Here is a 14428-nt window from a genome sequence, read left to right on the forward strand (position 1 = left end):
CCTTCTGACAGAGAGTCAGGCACGGTTTCATTTTGATAGTCCTGGAAATGCTCCTTTTTGAAAAAAAATCTGTTTTAATAACCTGCACTCTTGTTAACACTGAGAGTCATTATGAAATCATTTCTAAAAATGTCTCCTTTATAGGCACTTTGTCCATTAAGTTTACAGTGAAGCCACATCTATTAGCTTATTGCCCAAGCTGCAAAATCAACGTTTAACATCCAATGATAGATCTGGTACTATTTTCTGAAAAGCAATTTCTTTCTAAACTTGCAATAACTAAGCGGAATGAAAGCACATCGCGTTTTGATTTCTTCCCTGCGATTTAAACATTCGACATTCGCATTAGCTCTCCGACTTTCTCACTTAATCGACACGCCGATTGGTGCGCAGCGTGTTTTCATCGGTGCCGTGTGTACAGACAGAAGTCTTCAGGACGAACACATAGTTCTGCCTCTCGCTTGCGGCTCCTTGGCCATCGGCGCTCTCTGTAGCTGAGAGCACTGCTCTGAGAGCCACGACTGGAGCTCGGAGGAGCCACGGCCTCGGTCTCTCGGAACCCACCAGTCCCTGCCGTCCCTCGGGACTGGTTTCGCCGCAGCCACGGCTTCTTCTCAACGTTTGCCGGAGGCAAAATGCAGGAAATTAAACCTGAGAAATCTCCATGGACTTAGGCCTGGAATCCATCAAGAATGACCATCCCTGCAAAGGACAGAATGGCACGCTCTTCGCGCTCCATCTGCGGATTGCTGAGGCCCGAGCCTGCTCCGCGCTGGGCTCACAGACAGCTCTGCCTTTTTTTTTTTTTTTTTTTAAATAGGGTCACAAGGAAAGGGATCCTTGTAACTGTTTTTGTGATTTTGGAAAGAACTTGAGGTGTGTGCGCACGCATGTGTGCACGTGTGTGTGCATGTTTGTGAGTGCCTACACACGTGTGTGCTTGCGCATGTGCATGTATGTGTACACATGTGCACGTGTGCATATGCACGTGTGTGTTTGTGTGCACGAGTGTATTGTGTGCATGCGCATGTGTGCGCTTGCACGTGCATGCATGTGTGTGCTTGCGTGCACATGTGTGCATGCGTGTGCGTGTGTGCATGCGTGTGTGTGCATGTATGTGTGTGCATTTGAGTGTATGTGTGCATGCGCATGCATGCACTTGCACATGCATGCATGTGCGTGCGTGTGCTTGCGCGCACATGTGTGCATGTGTGCATGCTTGTGTGTGCATGTGTGCATTCGTGTGTATGAGTGTGCATGTGTGTGTGCGCGTGTGTGTTTGGGGGGAAGGAAGCGGGGCAGACAACAGCAGGACTCCGGTTGCAAGCTCGTCGGCGTGGACGCCCCGTCGTGGCCCGGCAGCTACACGTCGAACCAGTGGGCCCCCATGCAGGAGCGGTTCCACTCACAGCCACAGTTCCAACACCACTCGAGCTGGCACTGGGGCTGCGGGCACTTCATGTGCATGCACCCTCCTGTGGGCAGAGGACACAGGCAAAACGCTGGAAAACACTCGTCCCCGCACCAACGCGCTGTCCCAGAAACGACTCGCTAAGGGAACCATCCCGAGTAAGCCAACAGTGGCATCTGAGCGGAGGAAAGCCACCCAGAAAGCACTAGGAAGTTTTAAAGTGTGGCCTTCATTAAGAAGTGCCACCTCCACCGAGGACACATCTCGTGTGTAAATCTGAGCTTATTTCCTCTCCTGAAGTGGGATTTAGAGATGAATGCCTTGTGTTGCACAGACGGGGTCAAGTCCTTTTTTAAATATGTATTAAATTTAATATTTTAAATACGCATCGATGGACAAAAAATTGCTATGTGATATATGACAATGTAAATTTAATCTATGAATAATTTTTATCATTTCTTTAGTGTTATTTGTCTTGGCAAAATTTATGAAACAGGAGTTGGGACAGAAGTATTAAAATATGTAATAGGGAATACGTTCCTTAACGCTAGACGAAATTTTATTTAGAATGAGAATTGAAAGAAACTAATGAACGACGCCAGGTGCTTTACACATATTACCTCCCTCTTCAAAAGCAGCTCGCGAGAGTATTACTTGGCTGTGGAATTTTCTCTGGGTCAAGGACAAAGCCTGAGATTTAACCAAGATCTCTGGGATTTTGGTTTCAAGGTCCCTTCTTTCACACAGGAGGGCCTTTTCAGCATGACATGAAAAGTCCCTTCCTTTGGGACTTATCTGGGGATCCCTCACCTCCTCCCTCGTGTTAAATACATTCCTCACTTGCTTCTGGGGCTCAGACACCAAGTCTGCCATGAGGGGACAGGAAGTTATTCATTCGTCTGCAGTTATATGCAGAGGGCTGTTTCTCACCAAATTTCCCAAGTACTCCAGGCAAAAGCAGTTTCTTTGCTTGAATCCTACATAACATTGAATGTGCTCCATTATTCATTTTTACCGATTATCTTGTTAAGTCATTGTTTTTCTTGCCAAATTTCCCATGTAATGACTTCAGTACTGCCTCATTTTTATTATGCAAAACCTGGCATGAGAATGTGAACAACAAAAAAAAAGGGCCACATACTAACCCGACAAGCTCAGGGGAGGTCAGCATGGCGGCCCTACAAACTCGGAGATGGAAATAACCCTATGGGATGGTCCGAACATAAACATTTCTAACCAAAAGCAGGTCATGGCACGTCCTGGGCCTGGAGCTTTCTGGATGAAGGTCAATCTCTGCCTTAAGTGAGCCTGTCTTTTGTCTTTTTGCATGTAAGATAACATACCTTTGAAATATCAGTCATCTCTTTTTCTCCAGAACCCGCAGGGCCTACCCCACAGAGCCCCTGAGGCTATCCTGGCCCTGGCCTACCATCTCTAGATGCTGTGAATATTAATTAGTAACTCTCCTGCACCCGCCTGCGTGAAAGAAGTATGTGTCCCTCCTGTTTACTTTTTATCCAGTCCCAGAGATTTCCCGCCTTTGCTTCTCCCGCCCTTAATCGACCTCCAATGAACTCTCTTCTGTCTCCTCCTGACTCTAACCTGTGACAGAAGCCGCAGAACTGCCGTTCTCCGGAGCATTTTCTTAATCCTTGAGAAAGGACTGAGATTTTGCTTCCCAGTGATTGTCGTCAGTTTGGCTCAGATAAACTCAATAAAATTCTCTGCAGGTTTGGACGTTTCTCGCTTCGACAAGAACTTCTACTAATTTAAAGTATTTATGACTAAGTGACTAAAGGCATTTGTTTTAGGCTAACTGAAGGGCCTTTAAAATACTTTTCTACTTCTTTTTGGTTTGGTTTAAGGATCACTTAAAAATGACGAATATGTGGACAATCAAGGGGAAAATTCACTTATGTTTTTATCTTAATAGTTCTCATTTAGGATTATACAATTGCAGGATTGTGTAATTTTCAACACCACTTCGTGCTTGTGGACTTCTGATGTAAGTAGTACGATAAAAATGTAACGCAGTATGATCACTTAAGTTTCTCTGGAATACCGTAAAAAATCCTTAAGCAATAAATTCACATTCGACGAAGCATGAAAGGGATGCTAACTGAAAGGTCGAGAAGGTTTTCCCATTATACCGAAATCTTAATGGATGCGGACCACTGGCATTACAGATAAGGTCTCATTGCAGAAACCAGCGTCACAATGGCCCAGCAGAACAAGAAGAAGGGGAGCAGGAAGAGGGGACAGTCACATCCTTAAGTTTCCCTTCCCTTCTCGGCCTGACACACACAGGGCAGTATGCTAGATGCCATACTCTGGAGAAGCATCAGGGCCTCTAATCCGAAAAGCTTTGTCAGCTTTAAGGTAAATGCTGGCGAGAAGCTGCTGACAGCTTCATACTCATTTGTGGATATTCAAAAGAAAATTAAGCAATAAATTCACATTCGACGAAGCATGAAAGGGATGCTAACTGAAAGGTCGAGAAGGTTTTCCCATTATACCGAAATCTTAATGGATGCGGACCACTGGCATTACAGATAAGGTCTCATTGCAGAAACCAGAGTCACAATGGCCCAGCAGAACAAGAAGAAAGGGAGCAGGAAATGAGGACAGTCACATCCTTAAGTTTCCCTTCCCCTCCCGGCCTGACACACACAGGGCAGTCTGCTAGACGCCATACTCTGGAGAAGCATCAGGGCCTCTAAACCGAAAAGCTTTGTCAGCTTTAAGGTAAATGCTGGCGAGAAGCCGGTGACACCTTCATACTCATTTGTGGATATTCAAAAGAGAAAAGGGGTGGCCCTCTTAGAGAATCCTGTCCCCGGACTACTCGGCCGTGAGAAGCCCAGGCTACACCAAAGTGACAGGTGACGCCCCTGCCCCGGCCGGCAGCTCGTCACCAGCACCTCGTCCTTAGATTTGATAAGAGGGTGACAGCTCTTGAACAACCTGAAGGCACATTGAACTGGTAACAGACACTTCCTGGTCAGAGGATGGAACCAGAACCTCACCTGTTTGAGGCGGGGGTGACGTGCCCAGGGCGGGCCCGAGATAACACAGTGGCGTAGTGATCATTTCTGATGAAAACCACTGGAGAAGCAGGGAGCAGCTGGAGCTCTCCGAGTCGCCTCTGCTCCCCGCATTGCAGGGAACAAATCTCCACGAGAGGTCCCCCCCTGGCCCCCCAAGCTGAGAGACAAGCTATCACTAGAGTTAAGGCCTGGAGCCAGAAGGCCACACAGCGGGGCCTGCAGCATCTCCTGGGCTCACCGCCCAGGCCCAGGCCACACTCGGCTCCCTTACAAATGGGCCCTGCCTTCTTTCGTCCTGTCGATGTCTCACAAATTTATCGCCTCTTTGTCTAGAAAGTATTAAAAAGTGCCTAGTTCGGTCGCATCTTTGAGCCTCCTGTTGCGAGCTGAGCATCGTGTCGTGAGTGTGCCGGGCACGTGCATTCAGCTGGCGCTTCTCCTGGTCATCTAGTCTTGTGTCGATTTAGTGACGCTATTATTAGTCCAGCCGTGAGAACTGGAGGAGGATGGAGGAGGCGGATTCTCCCCTTCCCCAGAGGGAGGAAGGAACTTCCAAAGGTCGTAGGGGTTTATACGAAGAGTGCCAGGGTTCAGCCTGGGCTTAAAACGGGAATGAGCCTCAGGATCGCTGTGGCTTTGCGGAAGGAGAAGCTGCTTTGCTGGGATTAGGTGACTAAGAAACGGGCTGAGAAGCAGACGACAAGACTAGCGTTTCTTGCTTAATAGAGCCGTAATAGTTTTGGTTGTAAAGTACACTTTAAGACAGTTTAGATTTTCATCAATAAGCTTAAAGTTTCAGCTTTTCAGTTCGGAGGTTGAAAATCTATAGGTGAAAAATCATCGCTTCCCATTTATAGTGCATAACAAGGAATGACCCGAGGAGGACACGTTTCTACAGTCCTGAGTCACCTGGCTCCTTCGGTTCCACCTCCCAGGGCTGCCAGGGTGGCCTGACTCAAAGGCCCTTCTGAGCACTTCGCTCCCCTGCTCCGCCCCGCAGTGGCTCCGTGTCTCACAGAGTCAAGTCCAAGACTTTCGTGTCACTCGCGAAGGCCCCACACGCTCCGTCCCACCCGGCAGGTAGTGCATGCTCCTGTGAGCCTCGTCTGGGCTTCCTGCTCACGCCCGTGTGCGTCGGTTACACACGCCGTCTGCCTAGTGTCTCCCCGCGTCCTCGACTGGCTGATTCCAACCGCCCCTTCGCTTCGCGCTCAGGACCTGCCTCCTCTCCGAAGCTTTTGCGGTTTTCCATCTTGCCTTCTCTACCACATTTTATCAAAACTTATGTGCCTATCTGCTTTACCAGCTACTTTTGACCAATATTTACTTGTCAGGCATTTTTCTGGGCCCAGGGCAGAGACAGACCAGGTTCCTGGCCTTTATGATAGCAAAATGGGCTCTTGCTATTGAGTGCGCCTCCTTCGAACGCGTCTGCCGTGGACCGCTGGCTCGTGCTGCGTGGTGTCGCAGGCCCGCCCCGCCGAGGGGCTCTGCCCTTTCCTTCCCTTCCCATTGCCCTTTCGACACCGCTCAGTCAGCCTGGGCTAGAAAACTCCTCTGACTCACTGACGCCCTCTCTTCGTAGGTACTCGTCACCCCACGGCATTGTCTAGGAATGGACCAGCATTCAAAGGAAGGACGATGACGCATGGGGGACGTTCTTCTTTTTTGGGGGTACGATCGGCCTGTGCCTGCTGCTCTGGGATGCGTCGGCCCTCTCTCGTTTATCCGAGACTCTCCGGTGGGCACGTCTGCGGAAAGAGAGGCCTGAGAGGCTGTCCCGGGCCTGCTGGGCCCACGGGACAAGCCGGCTCCACAGCGAGCCAGCTCTCAGCGGCCTCCGAACCAGGGCGCCGTCAACGCTCGGTGAGGAGAGCGTAGGGGAGGCTGGACCTGGTGCCTCGTTTTAGTTCTCGTCTGTAATGATGCTGCGGACCCCGCCTCATACACGCACATGTGCTTCACATTAGAAAGGACCCTGGGCACTGGGCTGGATGGCTTTAAGCCGGCACATCCAGGATGGATGGTAGCAGGTACCCCCGAGTTGCTGCGAGGTACAAGAATGGGCGGCACAAAGGATGCTCTGCATACAGACGAGAGTTTGATGGGTTGCTGAGAGGTATAAGAGTCACGGAGAATGGGCAGCACAAAGGATGCTCTGCATACAGACGAGAGTTTGACTTCAGATCGGCCGCAGAGCTGGGCAGGGCACACAGTGCCGCCGACAAATGGCAGGACCACACAGCGGGGCCATCTGAGCGGGGCAAAGGTCAGCAGGGGAAGGGAAAGCCACAGCCACAGCACGGAGCCGAGTGGGTCTCCCCCAGTGTCCTCTGCGTGTGACACGGGCAGGAGCTGGAGGGATGTCCTTCTTCTAAGAGCTCTAGCAAGTGTCCCCACGGCCCCAGCAGCCCGAGCATTTAGGAGCAGGAGTAGATGTGACCGCGTGTGTCAGAAAGAGACACTGGGGTGTCATGTGAGGCGCCGCCTGGGGTTCGGAGGGCGGGTAGGGAGAACCATTTGAATGTGGGTGCTGCTGCCCCTAAGCCTGGAAACCCCCAAAGCAGGACATACGCATGGGCTCCTGGGAGACCGACTAGAGTTAATGTCACTTAATCCATGGGTACCTCCAAGTTGTCACTTCACATTCTTAACATTTGGAGAGGAGATGGTGGAAGGCAAAAGAAAAAGCCCTGTCTGAAAACACATTCACGTAGAGGGTGTTTCGATGAGAGAGCCGAGTGTCATAACGTGGGGTGCCGACACCCCCACGGCAGGGAGGGAGAAACCAAGGCCCAGGGTGGAGTCCAGAGTTCAAAGGGATGTGAACTATTGTGCTACAGAGAAAAAAATCCATGGCCAAAAGAGTTTGGAGACCAATCGGTTAAACAAAATCAAACAGGTTTCTTTACCGAAGGGATTCCGAAGCGCTTCAATGGGCTGAAGTACGTTGTGAACGGGGGTGATGGCAGCTCCCTACGTGACTTCCGTGAGAATTAAAGGACCTGATACTTGCAGAGAACCAGGGACGAGCATACGGTAAGTGCTCCACGCAAGCGAGCTGTTTTTGGTCCCCCTCTCCAGGAGGGGGACATAGTAGAAACCCATCGCCAGTTTATTTGGCATGGTGATGTCTCCTGTCCCCCACTGGGTGTCTCTGGACACCAGAGTCCAGTGGAGCACACTTTGGGAAAAAGTAGGCTCAGGAATGTCCCTAGCATCTTTTTCTGTGGTTGTTATTATTCTAGTAGACGACTTAATAGACACGTCCTGTCTAATATTATCAATAACAATGAGGGCAGTTGGATGAGGACTTGTGGCTGAGGGGGTCAGAGAGCCTGACGTGGGAAAGCTGAGACTCCGACTGCGGCCCGATGGCTCCAAAGCCCCTGAGCTGAACTTGAACTCCGCAGTTATAAACCCCACGAGAGCTGCCGACTGTTCCCCCCAGCCAACGCTCGCCCAGACGAGCTCGTCGACTCCGCGCTTCTCCGTGCGGCCCAGACTCACCATTTTTCTCCACTGGCACGTGGCAGCGGGGACAGGGCTTGGTGGTTTTCTTGATGGTTTCTTTGGAAGATTCTTCCCACCGAGCCTGCTCTGCTGCCTTCTCGTCCACTCTGTAGGCCTGGGGGAATAAAGACGCGGGAGTGGAAAGTCAGATCTTTACAAGGGGGTTGAAGCGTGGGTTCCTTAAGTGCTGGTGTGGGAAATCCTTGGAGAGGGACGTGCCCTCAGGCAAGAGGCTCAGACGTAAACGCACTTGACAGGTGGCGGACGGGGCTGGGCCCGCGTGGGACGTGGTTTTCTGCGCATGCGGTCTGCGCTTACGAGCTGAGAAAAGATGGCTCAGTTTTATAGCGCGAGACCTTCTCTTTTATTATTTTAAATAATTGTGATAAATAACGCCGATCGGGCGCTTAAATATGCGGGCAAGGTGATAAATGCTCCCAAACACTTCTCGTGAGATGCTTCATCTGGTGGATATGCTCGTTTATTTATTAATTTTTTCACACTGAGGATTAGATGAGTTAAACTCTTGCCCAAAGCTGATAAGTTGGAGAGTCTGTGTGACTCCAAAAGCTTTGCTTTTACACTTTCTGCTACATCATTCTTGCACCTAGAAAACGGGAGACTCCGAATGTCGCCCACAGAAGCGACAGGAACAGGGACAAGGGAATGCAGTGGATGTGACGGAGAAGGTGGCCGTGGGAACTGGGGAGAGACCGACTGTGAGCTCCGGAGCCAGCTGCCTGGGTTCGAACCTCAGCTCCCCCAAGTGGTCGGCTGTGGAAAAATGTTCATTAACTGGAAGTTCTCATTTCGTAGATGGGAATAAAAACTGCCTGATGCATTGGGGGTGTCGAGGGTGAGGTGGGTTAATTTTTTTTAAAGATTTGGAATGAACATCTGACACATAGTGTTAAGTGATAATATGAATTACCTCAGGGTCTATAAGACGGCAAGCTCTCAAAAACGTTTGCTAATATTATTCCTGTCGGAGGACTAAATTATCCCCGACTCCTTCTACACAAAGGAGGAGCCATTTCAAAGCAGATGTTTGCTCTGCACCCGTCTAATTAATCATTCGAATGCTGCAATCTCTTCCACTGGCTTCGACACTGAGTGACGTGTGCTGGGAAAGAATTGGTACATTTTTGGATTCTGTATGAGAACCTTGTGGTCAGAAATAGATTTCGAAATGTTAATCCGAACAGAATCCCTCTACCTTGGCCTTGAGAGTGTTTAAAATTTTTTCTTTTATGCTTTAAAATTAATACAGATGTGAAAATCATTTTATTAACTTATAATGGCTCTTAAAATATTCCTAGAGCTATTTTTAGGTTAAGAAACTACTGAAAATGCCTAAAAATAGAAATGTGTGAAGAAATCAAACACCGTGATACCATGAAATGCTCTAATACTCTGATATTACTCAAGTAATAATACCGATAATACTTCACATGTTTCTAACACAGATTTTACACTGACATTTCCATTATTTCAGATGATGCTCACAATAGCCTTCATACATCAGCTGGGCGAACATCAAACTTATTTTACAAATGAGGTTTCTGAGTAGCGAAAAGGCCAGGTGCCAGGTTCAAGGATGCTCACCTCATACAGAGCAGCATTACTGCCAGTCAAATGCAAGAATTTGGAAAACCAGAAAGATGGAAGCCCAACCCAGAGATGCTCCCACACAGGTTCTCACCCCAGCTTTGTGCTTTGAGGATAAAACTCTGCCCAGCCCTGTCACCTCCCAGCACGTGGCTATGCTCAGAAACTATGACCTTGGTGAGCAGTCATCCGCAGGTGACTGCAGTGAGTGAGGTGCCCAGACGAGATGTAGGATCTGCTGAGCAGAATGCTTCACCTCAAAGACGGATCCGACGTCTATCATTTCATCAACAGATTTCACATATTTTTGAGATGTTTAAGTGGTCCGGACATTAAGAATGTAGTATTATGAGGTTAACAACTGTGTTTATATCTAAGTTGCAGCATTTAAAGGTTTTTACAGTAATTAGTATTTCTGTCTCCGTTATTTCCAATAGAAAGTGAATTCTTCTGGGGCCGGATGATGTCTGCGCGCTCCTCACACAGTGTCTGGTCCCTACCAGGCACCCAGGACATTGTAGCTGCGTGAATGAATGGATGACGCACCCACAAAGGCCCTAATTTGACAGTATCTGGTATAGGACCCTGTGATGCACTCGGGGTGCAGCCCTAGGGGCTGGCGTGGGGGTGAAACCAATTTCTCTCTGTTAATCAGCTATCCCATTCACAAAGGAAACTTCTTTTATAACTCGGAGAGTGTCGCATGTCATGTGATTTGTGAATACTTCATTAGATTAAAGCAGAGTCAGTTTAACAGCCAAGAAGCAATCGCAGGGCACTGATAATGTCCTTTGGCTCAGGGACAACATAAGGGCCCCTTGAGGCTGAGAGCCCAGCGGTAGAGCTGTGGTTAGTGAGAACCACCGCAAGATTTAGTAAGCAGGTTTATATTTTAAGCACGTATAATCCCATCAGGTCAGATTCACGTGCGGTCCAAACCCTCAGCGATAACACTCGCAGCAAATATTTCTTCTGATCATATGTTCCAAGCTTTTCTTTGTAAGGTCCAGGAGCTTATAAATCTAGCGATGGTTTAAAATTGCTTACTAAGGTGTATACGTCAGAGAACTATACCATTTGACTTATTAAAAACTAATTTCAAAATGCTGCTTCTCGGCCGCGAAGCACACTGTGTGCTAAGTGCAATTTCTCCCAGGTCTATACACCGAAAAATGCTGGATAAAAAAATCTGGAAGACAATCTGGAAGAAAATCAGCTAATGCATGGCTGATCTGGTGAAGGAAGGGAAATCCTTGAGGACCAGAATAAGAAAGAGAAACTCCTGGTTAAGGGAGAGCAACCTGGTGTTTGCTCTGGGGCTATTTCCCTAGTCCTGGGCTGCGCAGGCCCTGTGAGTTCAGGCAGAGAGAACTGGGGCCAGAGTGGGGTGCAAGGTAGAGCTGAATTTTCCCATTACACACAAATGACCTGTCCTCCTGAGGGGTGACATCCTCAAGTGATGAACTAGCGGGAAAATCCTCCCAGAAGAGAGGATCGATAAAGAATTAATAAAGTATGCGCTGGTCTCGGCCTTGGTTCTATGGGGAGACAGGCCGGGGAGACAAAGTCCTCCTGAGAATCCCTAACCAGCAAGCCTCATACACAAGGCCTGTGAAAAGGACTCATACTACATAATTAGCTTTAACAAGAATCTGATCCAAAAACTCGATTTGAAATACTCCTAGGTTGGTGGTATATCCAGGAACCAGGAAGTAAAAATATCTCCTGTCACGTAAGGTACTTTAAAAAAGACTAACAAACAAAATTCCAAGAAACTTGGAATCAGGATTAAAAAGTCACATAATGTAGGAGCATACAAGCTATCATGAGTGAAAGTAGACGAAACGGGAAACTGTAGAATCTGACCAGCAAAAATCATAGATATTGGAATGATCAGATAGAGAGTACAAAATAAATATGTTTGATATGCTTAAAAAAAATTTAAAAGGTATGAAAAGTATGATAAAAGAAGAAGAGACTACGATAATTAACCAGGCAGTTTTGAAAAAGGAACAAATTTCTTCGTTTTGCTCATTTTTCTGAATACAAAATACTAATATCTAAAATGAGAAACTCAGTGGATCAGTTATACATCAAATTAGACACAATGAAGGGAGACTTTGTGAATTGGAAGTTGGAGTTGAAGAATTACTCAGACTACGGATGAGAGAGCAAAAATTGAAAACCATAACAAGGAGATTAAGAAACGGGGGGGAAAGGATGAGAAAGTACAAACTTCTCTAGAGTTCTAGAAAGAGGTAACAGAGCATAAAGGAGAAATAGTATTTGATGAGACAGTGGCAAAGAAAACAGAGTATCTGCAAAGAAGTTACAATTATTCTGACATCTGATTTCTTAACTCATGGATATTAACAGTAATACAATATCTTCAAGGTATTGAAAAAAAAACCAAAAAACACCAGCTTAGAATTCAACGTAAGCATGAAGCATGAAGAATAGGTATGAATCAAAACACTTTTGGACATAAAATACACAGTATTTCTCATCAGCGGTCCTTCACTAAAGGAACACCCCAAAAGGATATAAGTCCAAAAGGAAGACCTGAGCCTCAAGAAAAAAAATGTGAGCAAAGAAAATGGTGACGTGTGGGTAAGTCAAAGTGAATATTGACTACGTAAAACTATTAAAATAATGCTTAATTTGTTGGCTTAAAAAAATCAAGGTAGAACTAAAATATTGGACAAGAACAGCATATAAGTGAGAGAATTAAGTAGTTTTAAGGTGCTTGTATTATTTAGGTGGAGAGTATTAGACTTTGTTACACTAATATCCGTTTAAATTTCTAGAGTAACCAGTAAAAAAACAACAACAAAGTATTTTGTTTCTAAACAAGAAAAAATAGAATAAATGAAAAAAGCAAACAAACAAAAGTTAGTAAAGAAAGGAGGCAAGAAACGAAGGGCTCGAAATATAGAAAGAGATGGAAAGTACGAAATGAAACGGCAAAAATGGCGGCCAACATCTCAGTAATCGCAACCACGTTTAGTGAACTGTAACCTAGAGCGGGCCAAATCTGATCTGTTACTTGTACTGTAAATAAAGTTTTATTGGAACATAGCCACGTTCATTCATTTACATATCGTCTCTGGCTACTGATGGAATTCAGCTGCGTGTAGTTTCCTGGCTGTCGACTGGGGTCATTCTCAGCTTCTAGGGGCTGCCCGCCTGCCCTGCCTCGTGGCTCCTTCACCAACAACGGCAGTGGTGGACGAAGTCCTTCTCAGGCTTGGATCGATCCTGCCTCTTCTTCTGCCCCATTTCTCTGTCTTGACACGGGAAAGGTTCTCTGCTTTTGAGGGCTTGTGTGATTAGATTGCACCCACAGGATTATCCATCCTGGATAATCACCGCTTAATCACATTTGCAAAGTCCCTTCTGCTAGGTAAGGTGACATATGCAAGGGGCCGGGGTGCGGGCATCTATGGAGGGTCGTCACTCAACCCCCCACACCTGCCCCTGATCAGGAGCGGGGTCCTTAACTTTTCTTTTTTTGTGCCACGGACCCCTTTGGCAGTCTCTTGACTTCTCCTCAGAACATTTTAAGTTGCAAAGTAGAAAATGTGAAGGATGCCAATTATCTTGAAATACGGTTATTAAAACATGATTGGGAGAGACTAGATGGAAGTGGGGATTTGAGCAGGTGCTTTCTCAAATGGTGGATAGAATCTGAATAAATAAAGAAGGGGAAAAGGACCACTTTAGACAGAGGGAATGAATGGCATGGCCACAGACCAGGCACGTGAGGAATGTTCCAGAAACACTCATGAGTGAAGAGGGCAAGGAGGGCAGGCGGGTGTTCGGAAGCGGTTCCACGCATCATGTGGAAGTTAGCAGGAGACTCAGAGACGGCTGCGGTGTCAGAAACAGCGATCAGATGTCATTTACAGGCGAAGCACCGCAGAGAGGGAAATAAGTGGGAGGCAGGTTGCCAAGGGTCTTAAAGCACAGGTTGCTTTTGTTATAAGAGGTGCCGTTTATGAAGAACCTACTATGTGCCAGAAGCTTTATATCTATCACCTTTAATCCTCATAAAAACCCCACGCATATAATATAGTAAGATGCTCTCCTTGTGTTGCAGACGAAGAGAATAGGCTTGGAGAGTTTATATCCCTTCTCCTAGGTCACCACGCTGCAAAGGATGACTTGTTCTGGTTGGCCACAAGGTGGCGGTTTCGCGTGGTCCAGCTTTATCACCCCGCGTGCGCGTGACCGCGGCTCCCACGGGCCAGAGTAATAGGCACCTGTGCGGCCCTGCGCGCCAGCTCCCTGTTCACCTGCTGTGGTCACGAAGGGCACGTGCAGTGTGGGTGGGGGTGGATTGGGACAAGTCTCTCTTCCTACATATCTGGTGGCTCAAACCAGCAAGTTCCTGCATAGCTTCGAATCGCCTCAGCAAGGTCAGGTATTATTAGCATGATGGCTCGAGAAGGGACCATGGTCACTGCTTATACGGTGACAACTGTTCCGTGACACCTAGAGGTGTCTGTAGCAGGAGAAGTGGTTCAGAGCAGGGCTTGGAGCCGCCGTGCGGCGTTTACATCCCCGCTTCGCTCGTGGCTTGCTGTGTCCTCGTGGACGGTCTCTGCTCACCTGTCGGCGTGATGAGTAGAGGAGCTCAGCACGGAGCCTGGTGCACCTGCAGGCTACGTTTGCCTTTTCTGTGACCACAATCATAATTGTTCTGCCACCATCATCATCTGTCACCGTCTCTAATTAATAGAGCTGGGACTCTCAGACCGCGGGCGTTCGTATAAACCGAAAAGACCACGGGAGGCCTGGCTTGGCCTTAAGTCTTCTTTGCAAAATACAGGTAACTCAGAGTGCTCTC

The 14428-nt window shown here is 47.6% G+C and overlaps 1 protein-coding gene across 1 annotated transcript in view; it reads right to left on the bottom strand.

The window, feature by feature from the left end:
• Positions 1-1362: 1362 nt before the first annotated feature.
• PRKN (parkin RBR E3 ubiquitin protein ligase) overlaps positions 1363-14428 on the bottom strand; it is an 833405-nt gene continuing 820339 nt past the window's right edge. The window contains exons 11-12 of the mRNA XM_015591869.1: positions 7969-8086; positions 1363-1475 (exon numbers count right to left, since the gene is read on the bottom strand). Coding sequence (XP_015447355.1) covers positions 1363-1475; positions 7969-8086 — 231 coding nt within the window. The remainder of the gene's footprint in view (positions 1476-7968; positions 8087-14428) is intronic.

This window comes from Pteropus alecto, unplaced genomic scaffold (genome assembly GCF_000325575.1).
Source record: "Pteropus alecto unplaced genomic scaffold, ASM32557v1 scaffold195, whole genome shotgun sequence".
Lineage (NCBI taxonomy): Eukaryota > Metazoa > Chordata > Mammalia > Chiroptera > Pteropodidae > Pteropus > Pteropus alecto.